General features: G+C 42.5%; 1 protein-coding gene across 2 annotated transcripts in view; it reads left to right on the forward strand.

Moving 5' to 3' along the window:
- The first annotated feature begins 734 nt into the window (after positions 1 to 734).
- The window catches only part of wls (Wnt ligand secretion mediator), a 30177-nt gene continuing 9295 nt past the window's right edge, over positions 735 to 21616 (forward strand). The window contains exons 1-9 of one of the 2 annotated variants that reach the window (XM_024435263.2): positions 735 to 1055; positions 4037 to 4309; positions 12502 to 12626; positions 12912 to 13073; positions 13312 to 13448; positions 16514 to 16682; positions 19522 to 19619; positions 19742 to 19805; positions 20925 to 21068. In XM_024435263.2, the coding sequence (XP_024291031.1) occupies positions 950 to 1055; positions 4037 to 4309; positions 12502 to 12626; positions 12912 to 13073; positions 13312 to 13448; positions 16514 to 16682; positions 19522 to 19619; positions 19742 to 19805; positions 20925 to 21068 (1278 nt within the window). In that variant the 5' untranslated portion in view covers positions 735 to 949. The remainder of the gene's footprint in view (positions 1056 to 4036; positions 4310 to 12501; positions 12627 to 12911; positions 13074 to 13311; positions 13449 to 16513; positions 16683 to 19521; positions 19620 to 19741; positions 19806 to 20924; positions 21069 to 21616) is intronic. The other variant, XM_024435265.2, reaches the window with a different exon arrangement.

Genomic DNA, 21616 nt, shown 5'->3' on the forward strand with positions numbered 1-21616 from the left:
TTCTACCACAGATGTAGGCTTCTGTAGCTAGGCCTTGGACTCCTTATTAAAGTTTAGACCTCCCAAAATCCACATGCTAAAGTGAGGTGGGAAAAGCATAGATTATCCTTGCACCCATGTCACTGTGAACATGGCGGTCACTATATATAATAATTTTACCTGTTTCTTAGACTAGGCTTCCTCTTGTCACCAAGTAAAGTGACATTTGTCCTGTAACCGCTTGCGCGCGTGACAAATACGCCCACTCCTTGCAGCTCGCCTCCCTCCAACACTATCTAAAAAAAAAAGATAAGTGGCTTATAGGTGGTTTTAGCCTCTCAATAATAGGCTATCTTGGGCACCGAAGACAGAGATGTGATCACACAACAAAACAGTAAGCTAAAGTGTGCATAAGCTTTAATATTTGCATAAGGAGTTCATAACTTTCCATTCAATAATTTGCATGAAATCTTCACACATTAATTTCTCTAAATAAAGAAACGTGATATGATACTTTTTTTGTATAGGCTCCATAAATATCACACATATTCAGACTTAGGACATTTATGGTAGAGTTTTTAACATTGGCAATGAGGGGAAAATCACGTCAAGATCAAAACACATCAAGCTTCACTGAAAACGTTCCTTAGCATAGCCCTTGGCTGGCATAATAGAGGCTGTTATTATTCGGACAAAAGCAACCTGGCATTACGAACCACTATTGCTATGCTGCGGCGCTCCACATATATTCCTGCAGTGTAGTGTTCGAGAAGGGATAGGCAGGCGTGTTATTCCGTCATGTGATTCTCCTTTTTTCTTCCTACAGTCCTCCTTCGAAGTTCATTTTCAAGCGAGGCAGTGCTGGTGCCTCCTCAATCTCGGCATCTGGAGTGCTAACTAGATGCGGTGACTTTCGTCCCGACTCACCTTATTTTTCCTCACCCGGCGTAGTTTTCAACAACTTTTTAAGATGGCCGGGGCAATTATTGAAAACATGAGCACCAAAAAGTTGGTGATCGTGGGAGTGATTCTGCTTTTGTTCCAAGCGTTTTCTTTTATGGTCGGTGGCTTGATTGGTAAGCATGATTTTCCCAATTGTGTTCTCTTCTGTTGTTATTCGACATCGGCGGTTGAATATCAACTATTTGTCGAGTACATTGAATATTCTATGTAGGCCTATCAAATAATGAAAACAATTTAATTATTAAGGTCTATCACTGTTGTGATTTGTCATGTGAAAGTGTTGTCTATGTAACTATTAACAATGTAGCCTTTAACGAAGTTACATTGTATCAAACGTATGAACTTTTGATAAGTTGCAAGAAAAATAACTTACTGGTGGTATTCGTCTGCCTCCAACTCAATATTTCCCTCTGTATTTGCATTTACTAATACAAAGCACCTTTAATATATTTAATAATACCGTTATTGTAAAGTATTGAGTGAATTCACTTGTAATTTGCATGGTTTTGTTTTCTCTTGAAGAATGACATATTTTACTGTAAAACACCATAGGAATTGGTGTGTATAACTTCACTCCGATCCAGCACAGAACGTTGTCTGCCCCACTTCTCTCCACCTTCCTCTCATTATGTATGTCTGCTCTGTAGCCCCAGGCAGGCACCATCTCTTTATTTCCCCCTTGCATCTCCCTCTCTCCCTAAATCACAAACCCCTCTCAGCATTGCATATTTTTACTTCTGCTGGTGCCATTTGCATGACTCTGCTCCACACTGACACACACACTCACGCACATACATACTCATACAAACTGCCACAAACTCAATGCCTCAGTTGTTGAGTCCTATGAGGCCTGTTGTTACAGATCCCAATCTCTGGTTAGTTTTGGCAAAACACTCCAGTCAGTCAGTCAGTCTGTCTCCTCTTCTCCCCAGAGCTGGGTGGCTGCTGATAAATGAGCTTGTTTGGGCTACTCCTGCCCAAGATAGTTTTAATGAAGCCGGATGCCTTTTGTATTTGCCCGGTGGCCGGGGCCAGCCAGGGTAATTGAGTAGAAAGGCGTTCGTCTCCCTCTGTTATTGGACAACTCCAACACAGCGTGAGGTCACTGGGCCGAGAGGCGGCCATTATTGCGGACACACTGGGGTGGAGACTGGAGGAGCTGCGTGCTCCCAGATTCTCAGGGTGCCAGGATAATTGAACTCTGAGGGGTTCCGTGGAGCTGGTTTAATTCAATTTGGCATGTCTGTGCTTGTTCCCGAGTAGGCCCAAGTCCATTGTGAGGCGACATTGGCGCACCTCGCTAAGAAGACACACTCGCAGAGAGAGAGATAGTTGATACTCTTCTCAAGATGGCCTTGGATTACTTCTGGGGGGGGGGGTGCCAAAGGCCTAGCCTCAAGGGTTATTTTATGCTGTGTTATGTTTTTTGTCTGTTACGCTATTGAGAGTAAATGGGCCCAACGTCGGCTAGTAATTGAGACCGGTCACACTTGATTTGGATAGTCCATCTGTAGATGCTCTACATGGGCAAACTATCTGTTGATAAGCAAAGTTGGTTGCTAAGGTTACGCTTAGGGTTAGCATTAGGTTTAGAATAAGGGTAAGTTGAAATGTCACTCAGTCTGTAGAGCAACTAAAAATGGACTATCCAAAGTGTTAAGTAGGGGCGATCAGCACAGACCATGGCATCGTAATCAGACACGTTTCCTTGTTTTAGCAGGATAAGTTATCAAGAGTGTATGATATTTTAGAACTGAAGTAACTCCTGGCAGGCGGTGCATTGCAGGTGTCTCATATTCCTTCACTTTGAGCAGGCTTTAAAGTGAATTATAGTGGCACTGATGTATACATAGTAGAGTTTAGAAGTTATTTTGTTCATGGCTGATGTCTGTATCTGGCCCTGAGGGCATGGTCTGGCTCTTGTTGATACCTATTATCAATACACCCTGGTCCTTTTTATGGACCTACGGTCCCCTTAGTCACCAAGAGGGTCTTAACCACTGCTTAATCACATAACCCCTCCGAAAACCTTTTCTTACCCTGTCGATACCTTTTTCTAGTCCTCAAACCTATTCAGTCTTTCATCCCTCAAGCCTCCTTGCTCTATCTACACGACACCATATCCTCAGCTTTCTAATGCTAATGTTTAGTACCTTTCCCAATGACTAGTGAAATCCTATGAGAGAGTGGCCAACCTCATCTGGCTCATGAATCTCTATACGGATACAGTATTATGACTTGAGTGCTGGGGGCTTTCCCGGGAGCCACCTTTTTTTAAAGGGATTGGGCCTTTATTACAGGGTGTTCTGTCAACATGGTTAGAATGAATTGTCACTTTGTTTAACCAGGATTTGGCTCGGTTTGATCTTAAACTCAACTTATTCGCGTGTGCATACTTTGTTGAGCTTGGTAGCCGTCTGGCACAAGTTAAACTCCGGAACAACGCTTTGATTATGAGTTTGGAAATGTATTAATGTTTAAAACTTCACCATTAGCATAACTGTGAATGAATTATTTGTAGTGCATTCTGTAATTGAAGAATATAATAGGCTTTTACATTTTTTTCCCCCTGATGATTGCACATGGGCTTTATATTTCAGCACAATAATAAAAAGTTACACAATACACATACAGCATATATATATTTTTAAACCTTTATTTAACTAGGCAAGTCAGTTAAGAACAAATTCATATTTACAATGACGGCCATACCCGCTGGGCCAATTGTGCGCTGCCCTATGGGACTTCCAATCACGGCTGGTTGTGATACAGCCTGGAATTGAACCAGGGTCTGTAGTGACGCCTCTAGCACTGAGATGCAGTGCCTTAGACTGCTGCACCACTCGGGAGCCAAGCATTGAAATGAGAACCTCAACAAAATTGCCAGTGTGGTCCGCAAAGAAAAATTCCCCCAAAACGCTTATTCCGTTATTCTATAGCTTATACCATCAAACATAGTATTAGATGAGAATTACCATTTTTATTTCTCCACAAAAGGTCTCATCCTCAGGACAGATGACTAGGACATCTTATGGATCTAGGTCAACTACCATAGTGATCGTGCAGTAACTTAGCAACTCCCCTCTCCCTGTAGCTCCCAGCCCCACCACGGCAGTCCACTACCTGGCTACCAAATGTGTGGACGCGGTCAAAGGTCACCAGAGTGGCAGGTGGTTCATGCCCTGGGGCCCTAACCAGTGTGACAAGATCCAGGACTTTGATGAGGCTATGTCCAAGAAGATCGAGGCCAACGACATCGTGTTTGCCGTCCACATCCCCCTGCCCAACAAGGAGATGAGCCCCTGGTTCCAGTTCATGCTGGTCATCTTGCAGTTTGACATCGCCTTCAAAATGTACAACCAGATAGGTAAGGGGAAACTGCAGACTCAATGTGATTGGTGTTGATTTTCTTTCATTTTTTTGACAGTGTGTTATTTTATTGTCAAGACATTCTTATCTTTGATCGTTGTCTCTTTTTGTGTTATGTTGTGTCTTGGGGGGCAATATGTTGTGTCTGTGTTTTGTGTGTTTCTGTCAATTGTGTTTTTTTTTAGGATGTTAATTGACTGTCTCTCTGTCTGGTATGTCTTTGTTGTGTCAGTGATTCATGACGATTCACGATTCACGCGTACAAGCATCTGTATTACCGCTAAAATATTTGGGTGCTTTGCCCTTACGCTCTTTGTGGATCCAATTTATAAAGTATTCAGGTGTGTGTGTGTGTGTGTGTGTGTGTGTGTGTGTGTGTGTGTGTGTGTTTGTAGATGCTGTTAATATTAGTGTCCCTCTGTCACTTCAGGGTATTGCCTGCTTTTGTCCTGTTTATTGTGGCGAATGCATGAGCACCCAGAGGAATGTGCCTTTTCTCTCTCAGTAGATTGGATTTCTCTCGCACTGAGAGAAAGGCCTAACAATGATGGATATGCTGCTGGTTCTCCACAGTGATACAAGCCTCAGGGCTCCATGTCAGTGGCTTATAGTCTCTATAGAACAGGTAGCTGGGGGCTGCTCGAACTGTGGTGGGCTGTCTCAAATTGGACACTGGAAGCTTTGCAATTTCCTAATATGGAGTGGAATAACACTTTGCTGGGCACATTTTTCACCCCTTCTCTTTGCTTATCCCTACGATGAATTGTAACATGGTATATGGTACATCACTTGGAGTGTTGGGGAGGAGTTTCTCACTTTCCATTGCAGGGTAGTGTATCCTTGAGGTCAGTGTAAAATGAGAAAATAAAAGCCCTTGAAATATTGAGTCATTTTCGGCAGCCGATGTTTGCTCAATTAACTGTCACCTGATCTGATAAAAGCTACAACCCCCCTGTATCTCTTAACATTCCTTTATGTTCAGACCAGGAAGGGTTTGCCATGGTCCTTATCTGAACATGGTACCCTTCAGATCTGTGCCCAATTTCAATCTGAACCCAATGTACTTCCTGTACACCCATTACAATATGGCAATAGACATAGGAAAATGTCACCATCTTTCTTACACCAATTCCAGTCCTTTTTTCCCAGAAGAGCCCAGGTGTAGGGATGAGGGTTTGTTTTGGAAGTGTGCACAGTTATTACATTCAGACATGGCAACCGTCTTCTGATCTGGCATTAAGGGTAATATGGAAGCTTGAGCTTGCTTCTCCCTTCCTTGACTTCCTTGATGGCAAGTGGAATATCTCTGTGTGCGTGGTTGTTAAGGAGAGGCCACTGACAGGGCGGGATCGGAGCTGCGCCAGGTCTGGGGCTGTGAAAGAAGGGATTAGAGGGATAACGGAGGACTAACGAAGGGGGATTAGCATGCCGGCCTGGGAAAGTGACGGGGGCAGAGATGGGGACCAACTTCTTCTGTTGTTACAGATGTCTTGCTAACCTAGCGCAGGGTGCACGGCATGTACAGTGAGGCACTCTGTAACATCCTCCTCCCACCGAAGATACGTTGCAAAGTATAGTTTAGAGCAGTAACACACTGCATTTTTACCACAATAGAAAAGCTAAAAGTAAAATTTGGATCTTGTTTGACCTCTTGCACTTAGCCATCCCGGATCCGGGATCGTGAATACAGCCTCAAGCTCATTACCATAACGCAACGTTAACTATTCATGAAAATCGCTAATGAAATGAAATAAATATGCTAGCTCTCAAGCTTAGCCTTTTGTTAACAACACTGTCATCTCAGATTTTCAAAATATGCTTCTCAACCATAGGAAAACAATCATTTGTGTAACAGTAGCTAGCTAGCGTAGCATTTAGCGTTAGCATTAGCGTTAGCATTCAGCAGACAACATTTTCACAAAAACCAGAAAAGCATTCAAATAAAATAATTTACCTTTGAAGAACTTCAGATGTTTTCAATGAGGAGACTCTGTTAGATAGCAAATGTTCAGTTTTTCCTGAAAGGTTATTTGTTTAGGAGAAATCGCTCCGTTTGGTGCGTCACGTTTGGCTACCAAAAAGAAAACGAAAATCCAGTCATAAAAACGCCTAACTTTTTTCCAAATTAACTCCATAATATCGACTGAAACATGGCAAACGTTGTTTAGAACCAATCCTCAAGGTGTTTTTCACATATCTCTTCGATGATACATTGTTCGTGGAAGTGTGCTTTCTGTCCTGAATCCCAGGAGAGAATGCCCGCAACTGAAGATTACGCACCAATTTAGACAAAGGACACCGGGCGGACCCCTGGAAAATGTAGTCTCTTATGGCCAATCTTCCAATGATATGCCTACAAATACGTCACAATGCTGCAGACATCTTGAAGAAACGACAGAAAGCGCAGGCTCGTTCCTGGTGCATTCACAGCCATATAAGGAGACATTGGAAAACAGAGCTTCAAAAATTCTACCCATTTCCTGGTTGAAGTTTCATCTTGGTTTCGCCTGTAGCATGAGTTCTGTGGCACTCACAGATAATATCTTTGCAGTTTTGGAAACCTTAGTGTTTTCTTTCCAAAGCTGCCAATTATATGCATAGTCGAGCATCTTTTCGTGACAAAATATTGCGCTTAAAATGGGCACGTTTTTTTATCCATAAATTAAGAGCGCCCCCTATATCCAAGAAGTTAAACTGGTTAAACTGTATACTCCAATTTGAACTATAGCTGTGTTTCAGTATGTAACGTTACTCCTCAAGATGTCGAGTCATTAAAAACAAAAAAAACTCCAGTCCCAAGCAGGACGTGGGCTTGTTTACAGCTTGTGCTGCCAGACTAGTCATCGATTCACTACCCCGTCCAAGAATTCCACCCACCCAGATATGGGACGGTTGTCCACTCCACTCTAATCCGCCGGGGCCAGGCAGACTGCCTCTGATCACCTGCCAGAGGTTTTACTGTGTGGGGCCCTGAGGATCACCCTGATGTCAACAGCTGTCTATGACCGAGCCACAGAGGAGAAATGGACAGATTGCCTGTGCTTTAAAAAAATATATATTAAGAGTCGCCATGCACAGAAATAGCATGCGGCTGCATATAAAACAACGCATTCAGCTTCAGTGCTGAAACGTGTAGCTGTAATGTAACCGATCGCAAATCAACTCCAGGTTGTCCTTGCCACTCAAGACCACATTAGCTTGCTGAGCTCTTAGGTCTCATTTTGGATTCAACAGAGTTCAGATAGTCTCAGGCAGGAATGTTCTTCATTTGTGGCTCGCTCTGCAAACTACCTCTGTAACATTAACAAGGAGCGGAGTTGCAGTTTGTTCAAAGAAGAGAAGTTCCAGCAAGCTATTGACATTGAGCTCTTCGTGATTTACTTTGTCACGGCATCCAAATCGCTCTGTCTGAGAGGTAAGCAAATGAAAACCAGAACCCTCCGTGTGACAAAATGGCGTCGGCCTGTCTATAACTCAACCAGAACCACTTTCTTTAGACATTTACCATGCCGAAGGTTGGTCCCTGAGATGAATTGTCCCCTTTTCTTTCTCCCCCACCCCACTCCACCCAGGCAACAGCCACCCCTGGCAAGGGTCCAGCAATAACACAGCTGTTGAGAAGGCTTAGTGGCGATGGGCACTGCACTGGGGTGGAATGTTTGTGTGCGGTAAGCTGACATTCAGGATATTTGGCAATGTTCACTTGAGAGGGGTGGGAAAGAGGGGTATATGGAGACAGTAGAGGAGAGAGGACTGCCAATAACTCCCCCTCCTTTTCCTCTCTTCCCCCTCTCCCGGTCAGGGCACCGGGTTTCTTTCAGGGCTCTCCAACTTGTTTCATAACCACATGAGTCTCTTTGGAAGGGTGAAGCACAGATCTAAAGCCTGTGTTGGCATTCTGATGGCCATTTATTTTTCTATAGGCACTTAAAACCAGGTTCAGCTCAACGTTTTGCACCTTCAAGTCAGTAATATTGTATCATTACCAACTGTATAGGAGACGGAATTGAAGGCCTTATGTACATGTACGTAAACTATCTTTAAGCCCTTCAACAGGGAAATGTTTCGGATCATTAATCATCCTTGGACTATTTTGGGATCAACATGGCACGCCAATGTGAGATTTTGGTGCATCTGTTCTAGAGGTTGACCGATTTATGATTTTTCAACGCCGATACTGATTATTGGAGGACCAAAAAAAGCTGGTACCGATTAATGAGGCCGATATTTTATTTATTTATTTTATTTATTTATTTATTTGTATAATGACAATTACAACAATACTGAACAAACACTTATTTGAACTTAATATAATACCTTAATAAAATCTATTTAACCTCAAATAAATAATGAAACGTGTTCAATTTGGTTTAAATAATGCAAAACAAAGTGTTGGAGAAGACTGTAAAAGTGCATTATGTGCCATGTAAGAAAGCTAACGTTTAAGTTCCTTGCTCAGAACACGAGAACATATGAAAGTTGGTGGTTCTTTATAACATGAGTCTTCAATATTCCCAGGTAACAAGTTTTAGGTTTATAGGACTATTTCTCTCTATACCATTTTTATTTCATATACTTTTGACTATTGGATGTTCTTATAGCCACTTTAGTATTGCCAGTGTAACAGTATAGCTTCCGTCCCTCTCCTCGCTCGAACCAGGAACACATTGCCAACAGCCACCATCGAAGCAGCGTTACCCATGCAGAGCAAGGGGGACAACTACTCCAAGTCTCAGAGGGAGTGACATTTGAAACACTATTAGTGCTCACCCCGCTAACTAGCTAGCCATTTTACATTGGTTACACCAGCCTAATAGCGGGAGTTGATAGGCTTGAAGTCATAAACGCACAAACCGCACAATAGTGCTGTTTGAAATGAATGCTTAAGAGCCTGCTGGTGCCTACCATCGCTCAGACTGCTCTATCAAATCATAGACTTAATTATAGCATAATAACACACAAAAATACAAGCCTTTGGTCATTAAAATGGTCAAAGCCGGAAACTATAATTTCTAAATCAAAACGTTTATTCTTTCAGTGAAATATGGAACCGCTCTGTATTTTATCTAATGGATGGCATCCATAAATCTTAATATTCCTGTTACATTGCACACACTTCAATGTTATGTCATAATTATGGACATTTCTGGCAAATTAATTACGGCCTTTGTTAGGAATAAATGGACTTTACACAGTTCGCAATGAGCCAGGCGGCCCAAACTGCTGCATATACCCTGACTGCTTGCACGGAACGCAAGAGAAGTGACAATTTCCCTACTTGTATGAAATTCATGTTAGCAGGCAATATTAACTAAATATTCAGGTTTAAAAATATACTTGTGCATTGATTTTTAAAGAAAGGCGTTGATGTTTATGGTTAGGTACATTGGTGCAACGACAGTGCTTTTTTCGCAAATGTGCTTGTTAAATCATCACCCGTTTGTTGAAGTAGGCTGTGATTCAATGAGAAATGAACAGGCACCGCATCGATTATATGCAACGCAGGACACGCTAGATAAACTAGTAATATCATCAACCATGTGTAGTTAACTAGTGATTTATGTTAAGACTCATTTGTTTTTTATAAGATAAGTTTAATGCTAGCTAGCAACTTAACTTGGCTCATTGCTGCCCTCGCGTAACAGGTAGTCAGCCTGCCACGCAGGCTCATCGTGGAGTGCAATGTAAGGCAGGTGGTTAGAGCGTTGGACTAGTAACTGAAATGTTGCAAAAACTAATCCCTGAGCTGACAAGGTAAAAATCTGTCGTTCTGCCCCTGAACAAGGCAGTTAACCCACCGTTCCAAGCCCTTCATTGAAAATAAGTATGTGTTCTTAACTGACTTGCCTAGTTAAATAAAGGTGTTAAAAAAATCAGCAAATCGTTGTCCAAAAATACAGATTATCGATTGTTATGAAAACTTGAAATCAGCCCTAATTAATCGGCCATTCCGATTTAATCGGTCGACCTCTCTGTTCTGTCTTGATAGTATTTTTCATGACATGCATTCTTTCCTGCATACTTTGAAAGTTAAAGGGATAGATCACCCCTTGACAGTTTCTCCAACATTTTCATATCTCAAACAGTCTCAAACTCCAGATGAGCCACCTTTTTAGGACACATTTTCAAGATATTAACTGAAATCTAACTGACAAACTTTTTGTGGGCTGAACTATCCCTTTTAATAAGTCCAGTACCACATTTTGTAGCCTTTGGAATAGTTTAAAGTTGCACTCGTCGTCTATAGTGGATGCATTGTCTAGGAAATGAATAGCATTTCATGCTAAGTGAAAGCAAATTAAGTTTCTGCTAATTTGAGGGCATGAAAATGACCCAGTGTTGCTCTTAGCACAGATCGAATGTGTAGCAGTCCAGATTGTGGATTTACAGCGTTGAATGCATTATTTTCATAGCTCTAGACGTTGCTTCCTCTGGTCTTTTCCCGAAAGGCCGTGACTGTCTGTCTTATTTCACCCCAGTCACCGCTGGTTTACACCAAAGTATTGTTGTCATAGCTATAAATTGAGTTACGCAATAGGGAATTGCAAATCCACACTTCAATGCTGACCTGCTTGTTAACTCTTGATACTAGCCATCCCGGATCCGGGATCGTGAATACAGCCTCAAGCTCATTACCATAACGCAGCGTTAACTATTCATGAAAATCGCAAATTAAATTAAATTAATATGCTAGCTCTCAAGCTTAGCCTTTTAACAACACTGTCATCTCAGATTTTCAAAATATGCTTCTCAACCATAGCAAAACAAGCATTTGTATAACAGCTAGCGTAGCTAGCGTAGCATTTAGCGTTAGCATCAGCAGGCAACATTTTCACAAAAACAAGAAAAGCATTAAAAAAATCATAATTTACCTTTGAAGAACTTCAGATGTTTTCAATGAGGAGACTCTCAGTTAGATAGCAAATGTTCAGTTTTTCCAAAAAGATTATTTGTTTAGGACAAATCGCTCCGTTTGGTGCGTCACGTTTAGCTACGAAAAAAACCTGTATCCAGGAGTGTAATTATCCCCGCAGCTCATTAGCATAACACAACGTTAACTATTCATGAAAATCGCAAATGAAATTAAATGAATATGCTAGCTCTCAAGCTTAGCCTTTTGTTAACAACACTGTCATCTCAGATTTCCAAAATATGCTTCTCAACCATAGCAAAACAAGCATTTGTGTAACAGCTAGCGTAGCTAGCGTAGCATTTAGCGTTAGCATCAGCAGGTAACATTTTCACAAAAACCAGAAAAGCATTCAAATAAATAATTTACCTTTGAAGAACTTCAGATGTTTTCAATGAGGAGACTCTCAGTTAGATAGCAAATGCTCAGTTTTTCCTGAAAGATGATTTGTTTAGGAGAAATCGCTCCGTTTGGTGCGTCACGTTTGGCTACCAAAAACACCCGAAAATTCAGTCATCAAAACGCCAAACTTTTTTCCAAATGAACTCCATAATATCGACTGAAACATGGTAAACGTTGTTTAGAATCAATCCTCAAGGTGTTTTTCACATATCTCTTCGATGATATATCGTTCGTGGAAGTCTCCTCTCTCCCCTCAATCACATGGATCAATGCGTGCAGCTTGGAGATTACGCACCAATTTAGACAAAGGACACCGGGCGGACCTCTGGTAAATGTAGTCTCTTATGGCCAATCTTCCAATGATATGCCTACAAATACGTCACAATGCTGCAGACACCTTGGAGAAACGACAGAAAGGGCAGGCTCATTCCTGACGCATTCACAGCCATATAAGGAGACAATGGAAAACAGAGCCTCAAAAATTCTGCTCATTTCCTGTTTGAAGTTTCATCTTGGTTTCGCCTGTAGCATGAGATCTGGCACTCACAGATAATATCTTTGCAGTTTTGGAAACGTCAGAGTGTTTTCTTTCCAAAGCTGTCAATTATATGCATAGTAGAGCATCTTTTCGTGACAAAATATTGCGCTTAAAACGGGCACGTTTTTTTATCCATAAACTAAAAGAGCGCCCCCTATATCCAAGAAGTTAAGACACACGTAGAGCAAAATCAGGATATATATGCCATTTATAATGAAGTCTCCCCAACTGTTATTTGGCATCTATATAATATTTGGTAGTCGGTAAACCTTTAAAAAAAAAAAAAAAAAAAAAAAACTTTTAGGGATCTCCCTAAAGTATTGACATCTTCCTCCTACAGAGGATGGAGCAGTGGCCACCATTGATGTAGGTGTGGCCTACAGGGATGACATGCTCGGTGAATGGACAGAGATGGCCCACTCCATAGAGCGAAGGAAGCTTAGCTGCAACTTCACCACCACCAAGGTAAACACAGGACACTGGAGTGTTCCAACCGTTCCCTTCCCTCTGGGGTTAAACACTTCCAGTCCTAAAGGTTTTTTTTGTGCCACTGGTTTTAATCACTTGATTGCTGTTTTTTATTATAGTATTGGTTGGTTAGTCCACACGTGATCATTCAGGTTTTAAATCAGTCTCCCAAAGTTCTGTGGTTTCAGCTGATTTTAAATTGAATTTTGTGTTTTTAAAGAAATTCCTTATAGTTGGTGTCCCGTCAGACGTGTCTAAGTCATCTCTCGCTGTGCCCTGTAGACATATGAGAATGAGGGTCGCTACTACGAGTGTGACCTGCTGCCCTTCATGGAACTGGGCAATGTGGCCCACAAGTACTACCTGCTCAACATCCGCCTGCCCGTCAGCGAACGCAATAAGATCAACGTGGGCATTGGGGAGATCAAGGACATCCGTCTGGTGGTTAGTAGTGTGTGTGTGTGTGTGTGGGTGCTGGAAGAGCGACTCAATGAAGTCAAATCTATTCATAAAATATCTGCGATCATTGAATATCCTTTACTTTTGTCTTGGAAATGTGTGGAGATACTTAAAAAAGCGTTTTTCACATCCTAACTGATTGCCAAAATGGCCAAATGAGATGTTGAGGTGAACTGAACTGTGTGAAAGACTGGCTGACGTTTTTCATTTCCTATCCTATCAGGGTATCCATCAGAATGGCGGTTTCACCAAGGTGTGGTTTGCCATGAAGACCTTCCTCACGCCCAGCATCCTCATCATCTTGGTGTGGTACTGGAGACGCATCACCCTCATGACACGACCTCCTGTGCTGTTGGAAAAGTAAAAGGCCGCCATATTGTTTATTGGACTGAGAACGGGATGGTTCTTTGTTGTGTATTACGGCATTCAGTCATCCATTGGCGTTGGTTGCTTCGTGAGCTGGTGAACCGTGTAGGTGTGCATTGAGAATTGATCTCTAATCCAAAATGCATGGATATCCTTGTCCTAGCTTCATACACACGAGTAAGGCCTTCAGCCAGGGTAAAACTCAGTAACCCCCAGTGGATACCAGTTAAGCCTTGGGCTTATGGCAACGTTAGTAAGTACAGGAGGAGACCTGCCGTTCGATTAACTATGGATGGATTGTGCATCTAGGTCAGATGTTCTCAGTGCACTGTCCTGGGCCCCGTATTCATAAAGTGTCTCAGGGAAGGAGTGCTGATCTAGGATCAGGTCCCACTTGTTTGTCGTGTAATCTTATTCATAATGATCTAAAAAGACAAAACTGATCCTAGAGCAGCAGTTGGGCAGCTACACTGTTAAATAAAAAGGAGAACCAGGTGTAGCTTTTTCAAGACCTGTAGTGGTGACAACTTTATTCCAAACGATAACTAACGCCAGATTGAAATGATGTACCAATGTAAGGTAGACTGATACCCTGTGCCGAGAGCTATGTGTTCAGTTTGGTTTGTCCCCTGCGGCGCTGGGAGGGTATATCAGTACGTCACTGCGTTCACCCCAGCAGGAACGTTCGTCCAAGTGCGACACGCGCACCACAATCTTCTAGCACTCCACTAACACTTCTACCCCCAACCTCTCCTCCCGCTCTCAGTCTTCCCCGTCATCTCTACGGCTCAGAGCCCTCGTTCCCAAGTGACCGCGCAGCTCTCAGGAAATGGCACTCGAACTCTGTTTGTGGAAAGTACATGAAGGTCATTTATCAGTAATTGGCCTTGTTAAAGCACTGGAAGAAATGGCAGTAGTCCACACTGAAATAATAAATGAGTCTACACAGAGTACAAAACATTAGGAACATCTTCCTAATATTGAGTTGCACCCCATTTTGGGCGGCGGACCATTCTTGACACACACACAGGAAACTGTTGAGCATGAAAAACCCTGCAGCGTTGCACTTCGTGACCGGCAAACCGGTGCGCCTGGCACACACCACCATACCCCGTTCAAAGGCACTTAAATCTTTTGTCTTGCCCATTCACCTTCTGAATGGCACACATGTACAGTCCTTGTATAGCTTTCACCTGGTCAGTCTGTCGTGAAAAGAGCAGGCGTTCCTAATGTTTTGTACACTCAGTGTATGTCAAGTCTGTTTCCACCAAAGCTATTCCTTTATATACAGTAGTTAGTGCTCTTATTTCCCCAGGTTGTAGGTTGAGTCCTCTTGCTGCTCATGTCTCTCTTACAAGTTATGGAGCTTTCTCTGCAGCTTGTTTAGTTTAAGTGCTCTTTATACAAACACACACCTATCTCTCCCATCTGTATATTCGCAGAGTGCAGGACATTCCATTCATACTAGCCCAATGGAACGTATCTCGCTGCCGGCTCTTCTGGAATGTGATTAATGTTTTTAGAGTCAATTGCACCCCCCAATCCCCTCCCCCATCCACACACCACCATTTCCCCCACCCTCAGCCCGTGTTCCACCTCTCACTCCTTTTCTCCCCTCTATGCGATTATCCTTTCATCTCGTCCCGGCATGCGGGGACTTGCAGCGGTTGAACAGAGAAGCCTTGTTCTGTGTCTGTAATAGGTTGGTTTGATTTATTTATTTTAGCCAGTGTGATTTATCATAGCAGCGTGGTCCAGTGACTGGAGAGATGGAGTATGGAGACTCCCGGAGGTCCTACCCCACGGCTCCCTGAGGGGTCTACGGAGAAACGTCCAGGTATAAGTTCTCCTGCTACACACTGGGGTTCTGTGTCCCAAGTATTTCTGATGGCGCCAATGCCTTCTCAGCGGAAGTCGTCTTTTACCGAATGAATGGCCGCGCACAACTCCCAACACCATTGTTCAGTTAGCTGACGACGGCACGGTGGTAGGCCTGATCATTGACGACGATGAGACCCCGCCTATAGGGAGGAGGTGAGAGAACTGGTAATGTGGTACCAGTACGGCAGCCTCTCCCTCCCAACATCAGCAAAACAAACGAGCTGATCATGGACTACAGGAAATGGAGGGCCTGTCAACTTCTATTCACATCGACGGGGCTGTGGTGGAGATTTGGCATGGGCCCTCAGATCCTCAAAAGTTCTACAGCTGCACCATTGAGAGCATCTTGACTTGCTGCATCACCACTTGGTATGGAAACTGTCCGACCGCAAAGCGCTACACAGAGGGTAGTGTGTACGGCCCAGTACATCACCGGGTTCGAGCTCCCTGCCATCCAGGATCTCTATACCAGGCGGTGTAAGAGGAAGGTCCCAAAAATGTTCAGACTCCAGCCATACGTCATAGACTGCTCTCTCTGCTACCACACGGCAAGCGGTACCGATGCTCCAAGTCTGGAACTAACAGGTCCCTGAAAAGCTTCTACCCCCAAGCCATAAGACAGATAAATAGTTAGTCCGGGTAGCTATTTGGTTAACAATTTAACTATCTGCGTTGATCCTTTTTGCACAAACCTTTTTCACTCATCACATACGCTGCTGGTAATGTTTCTCTATCCTGTTGCCTAGTCACTTTATTCCTAGTTATGTACAGATCTACTTCCATTACCTGGACTCGGTTCTGCTACCCCGTGTAATACAGCCAAGTTATCGTTACTCATTGTGTATTTATTATTATTATTATTAGTATATTATTATATACTTTTCTATCGTCTCTTTTCTTTCTCTGTGTTGTTGGGAAGGGCCTGTAAGTAGGCATTTCACTGTAAGCATGTGACAAATAGCATTTTGATTTGAATGACAAAGGAGATTGTTCACTTTTAATTATTTTAATTTTTTTACAATTCTGACCATTTATATAAAACTAACGGACATAATATTGATGATATTGATTATGATCATTATGTTAATATAGTGCGTTATGTTGATTACTGGTATTTTAATTTAACCTGTTAATTTCGGTGGTACCGCTGCTGCTGATGATGCTGCTGTGTCCTCCAGGGTGATCTTTGCCCTGGGCTTGTGCATGACGTTCATCAACATCCCGGTGGAGTGGTTCTCTGTGGGGTTCAACTGGACCTGGATGCTGCTGTTCGGGGATATCCGGCAGGGCATCTTCTACGCCATGCTGCTCTCCTTCTGGATCATCTTCTGTGGAGAGCACCTCATGGTTTGTCGCCGTTTTTTTCACCTCTCCCAAGTATTCTTCTGATGTCTTAGTATCTATCCATTTGAGTTAATATGGCTGAGTGTGACTTAAGGAGAATATAGATTTAGCCAACTCAGGAGAGTTAAGTACTGTGAATATACATTTGGAGCATGACTGGAGTGTGTTGGAGGGCGTTGGCTGACATTCTCCCGGAAAATCTGATGGGGTCGTCAGTTTGACACTAGCAAATCAGGAGCCAATCACTACAGAACAGGGGGTGTTTCCAAAGCATGTCATTGGTCCCACGTGGGGGAACACGGTGCATCTTGATATGGAGCGCAGTTCACAATGGATGTATCTCACCAGTTGGTAACTTTTTTTGTTGTTGTATTGTCTTGTGACAGGTAAATTTGCTGCAGCATAGCCTATAGTAATATCATTGCTTTAAATCAGTCCATTCAAATTGCATTTCTGTACCTTGTAAACTGTCAAGAGTAGACTTCTCCAAGTGGTTGCCTAACTTGGCCTAGGCTAGATGTAGTTAATTCGGAATGAAACGTGTATTCAAAACGTAGAGCTATTGAGCATTTTTATTTAAAATACATATTCGCTGCAGTTTACAGCTGAGACTAGAGTTTTGTACTCCCTTTCAAACAATAATACAATTCTTCTTTGTTTTTGGAACCTAAGTAGGATCATTTTATTCGAAGAGAGATGCAAGCTTGACGACATACTGTATTAGGTTCTCAGTCAACTTACCTTGTAAAATAAAAATAAATAAGCTTGCTCTTGTTTGCTGAATGTAAAAGGCAGCTGCCAAAATAACTGTTGAAAGGAGAGAATGTGTGATGGTCTGAATGGATATAGCAGTTATTTATTTAGACTGTAACTATTCAATCTTTGTGAAGACACAAAAGCTGCTGGATCCTATTCTAGTCCTATATTATTCAAGCATGTCGCTACAATAATAAAGAGAAGGAGGACCTGCAACATTCTGAAAGGTACAGTGCATTCGGAAAGTATTCAGACCGCTGGACTTTTTTCACATTTTGTGATGTTACAGCCTTATTCTAAAATTGATTAAATTGTTTTTTCCCGCTCAATCTATACACAATGCCCCATAATGGCAATGAAAACAGATTTTTTTAGAAATCTTTGCAAATGTATTAAAAATAGAAGTCGGAAGTTTACATACACCTTAGCCAAATATATTTAAACTCAGTTTTTCACAATTCCTGACATTTAATCTTAGTAAAAAAATCCCTGTGTTAGGTCAGTTAGGATCACCACTTTATTTTAAGAATATGAAATGTCAGAATAATAGTAGAGTGATTTATTTCAGCTTTTATTTCTTTCATCACATTCCCAGTGGGTCAGAAGTTTACATACTCAATTAGTATTTGATAGCATTGCCTTTAAATTGTTTAACTTCGGTGAAATGTTTCGGGTGGCCTTCTACAAGCTTCCCACAATAAGTTGGGTGAATTTTTGGCCCATTCCTCCTGACAGAGCTGATGTAACTGAGTCAGGTTTGTAGGCCTCCTTGCTCGAACATGCTTTTTCAGTTCTGCCCACACATTTTCTATAGGATTAAGGTCAGGGCTTTGTGATGGCCACTCCAATACCTTGACTTTGTTGTCCTTAAGCCATTTTGCCACAACTTTGGAAGAATGCTTGGGGTCATTGTCCATTTGGAAGACCGATTTGCGACCAAGCTTTAACTTCCTGACTGATGTCTTGAGATGTTGCTTCAATATATCCACATATCCACACATTCGTCCCTCCCTCAGCTTATTGATACACACATACATTGACGTAGCTGATCATACCACTAGGGAGTGATCACATGTATAAAATGAGCTGTGCCCTTAGTTGGGGTGCAGAACTTACTCGGAAACATGTGCGCTATGTTCCTGTTGTCAACTTCTGTCTGCAATTGCATTAATTAAGGTTTTTGATTTAATTAAAGATATTGTCTGAATGCTGATTTCACCAATGAGCCAATAATTGACAAGGAACGAACCCCAACCAGCCCTGACCTCAACTCCATCGAATACCTTTGGGATGAATTGGAACGCCGACTGCGAGCCAGTCGTTCAACATCAATGCTCGACCTCACTAACGCTCTTGTGGCTGAATGGAAGCAAGTTCTCACATCTAGTGGAAAGCCTTCCCAGAAGAGTGGAGGCTGCAAAGAGGGGACCAACTCCATATTAATGTCCATGATTTTGGAATGAGATGTTTGACAAGCACGCGTCCACATACTTTTGGCCATGTAGTGTATGTATTGGTTAACGGCACAATAATTTTGGCTTTTTCTGGCTTGGACTCAACATGTATTTTTGTAGGGCTCATTGGGTTCAGGTAATATTATGTTTGACGTTTCAGGCCGGTCAAGGCTCATATACATATTGTACAGGACTGTCCCCTATACCTTGCTCCTTTTTTGCATGACATCAGGACCACATCAGACTGATCCAGTTCGGTCATTGAGTGGGGCATTCTGATGAGTTGGGTTTGGGGGAGTCTGGACCGAATATGAATGATTTTAAAACTACCTTGAGTATCCATTGACTTGGTATGACTTTTAGTATCCATTTAATTTGGGCAGCAGGTACCCTAGCGGATAAGCACGTTGGACAGGTAACCAAAAGGTCGCTGAACCCAGGTGAAAAGTCTGTGCCTTTTGAGCAAGGCACTTAACCCTAATTGCTCTTGTAAGATAATAATGTTGACTAAAATGTAAATGTATCCATGGTAAGGTGGATACATTTTTATTTTTAACTGCATTTTATTATTTTATCCCCCTGTCTTACTGTTCTGTCTCTCTTTAAAAAAAAAAAATGTCCCCTCCCCCTAGGACCAGATGGAGAGGAACCGTTTCTCAATCTACTGGAAGCAGGTGGGACCCATTGTCTTCGGCTCCTTCTGCCTCTTCATCTTCGACATGTGTGAGAGGTGAGGCTGAACCGCGCACACACACACTTCACCACACTGTCAAAACAAAGCCCCGAGCTATTTAAAGGTTATCCCCACAGATTTTCAGCGACCATTTCTGACGTATTTGTTTTCCCCACCAGGGGAGTCCAGTTGAAGAACCCTTTCTACAGTATTTGGGCTTCCGACGTGGGGACTGAGTTGGCTGTATCCTTTGATTACGTTGATGACTTCGTGCCTTAAAAGTTGATGGCCCAAAGGAGACTAAATTAGGGATGAATTATCTCTTGTCTGAAAAAGAATGTGTCCATGTAATTGTACTGTATATCCCCGTACAAGTTTCAAGTGTATCCTGGAATTATTTATATTAACCAATTTAGGGCCAGATTGTGTATCAGTATTTGACATCAACATATTAACATTAATCAGAGCACGTCTCCTCTGTTAGTTTCACAGTCACAGGTCCCTCTCATCACTGTGTTCTGTCCTGAAGTTAGCAATAATTCAGTGGTGCTGGCAGTGCCTACTCCTGCCTTGGGCCATCTCTCCTCCTTATTTACCCTCTCTCAGCCTCCTCACTCTCTGTGTGTGTATTTTTTATTTAACACTTTAGGGGTAACCCACAGGCCTAGGTGATGCAAGATTCACCAGAACAACCCCCATCAGAAACTAGTAGCAGCAAGAAGCTTTTGCTAAATCACTGCTTCACCTCTCTCCCTCTCCCTCACTCTCCAGTCCAGTGGGAGAAAAAAATCCCTTTAAGAAGTTAGTCGTGACAGGGAGACCCATGAGGCGATGCCCAGCGTTGTCCGGGTTACGGGAGGGTTTGGCCAGCCGGGGGTTTCCTTGTCCCCGGCTGGCTTCCTGGTTCGTGCGGCTGGCTTCCTGGTTAAGCGAGCAGTGTGTCAAGAAGCAGTGCGGCTTGGCGGGGTCGTGTTTCGGAGGACGCATTGGCTCTCGACCTTCGCCTCTCACGAGTCCATCGGTGAGTTGCAGCGATGGGACAAGACTAACTACCAATTAGGGAGAAAAAGGGGTAAAAGTACGAACTAAAATAAAAACGATGGCCATCTCTATCAAGCATGGTGGTTTCTATTTAGTGTTCCTAGAATTAAGCGGAATGTCTGAAAATGTACTTTTACTGTTACTGTGCATTAAGATGCGTCAGGCTAGAGCTGGGGGTCTATATATGGGGCTTCAGTTATGGTCAGTCCTGTCTAATGGAAAGAGTCTAATCTTTCAATTAGCTTAATAAATCGTTCGATTACGCAATGTTGTATTAGCTTCACCATGCACGTTAACTCCTTGACTGAGGTTGATTTACAGATGGCGTTCATCATCGTGGCGGGGATCTGTGCCTGTCTCTACTTCCTCTTCCTGTGCTTCATGGTATTCCAAGTGTTCCGCAACATCAGTGGGAAGAGGTCCTCCCTGCCCGCCATGTCCAAGGCCAGACGCCTGCACTATGAGGTTTGTGTGTACATAAATGTGTGTGTAAACAGTACATACAGTGCCTTCAGAAGTTATTCATACCCATTGAGTTATTTCACATTTTTGTTGTTACAGCCTGAATTCAGTATGGATACCCAAGTGAAAACGTGTTTTTAGATTTTTTTGGGAAAATAATTAACATAAGTATTCACACCTCTTTGCTATGACACTCCAAATTGAGCTCTGGCGCATCCAATTTCCTTTGATCATCCCCTACAACTTGAATGCCAAGAGTGTGCAAAGCTGTCATCAAGGCAAAGGGGGGGCTATTTGAAGAATCTCAAAAACAAATCAATTTTTTTTTATATAACACCTTTTTGCTTACTACATGATTCCATATGTGTTATTTCATAGTTTTGATGTCTTCACTATTATTCTACAATGTAAAAAATAAAGAAAAACCCTTGAATGAGTAGGTGTTCTAAAACTTTTGACCGGTAGTGTATATCTGGAGAAAGGTAGGAAACTATTTCTATAGTGTTGAACTTTTCCAAGAGCACAGTGGTCTCCGTCATTGGGAAACAAAA

The sequence above is a fragment of the Oncorhynchus tshawytscha genome, linkage group LG10 (assembly GCF_018296145.1).
Source record: "Oncorhynchus tshawytscha isolate Ot180627B linkage group LG10, Otsh_v2.0, whole genome shotgun sequence".
Taxonomy (NCBI): domain Eukaryota; kingdom Metazoa; phylum Chordata; class Actinopteri; order Salmoniformes; family Salmonidae; genus Oncorhynchus; species Oncorhynchus tshawytscha.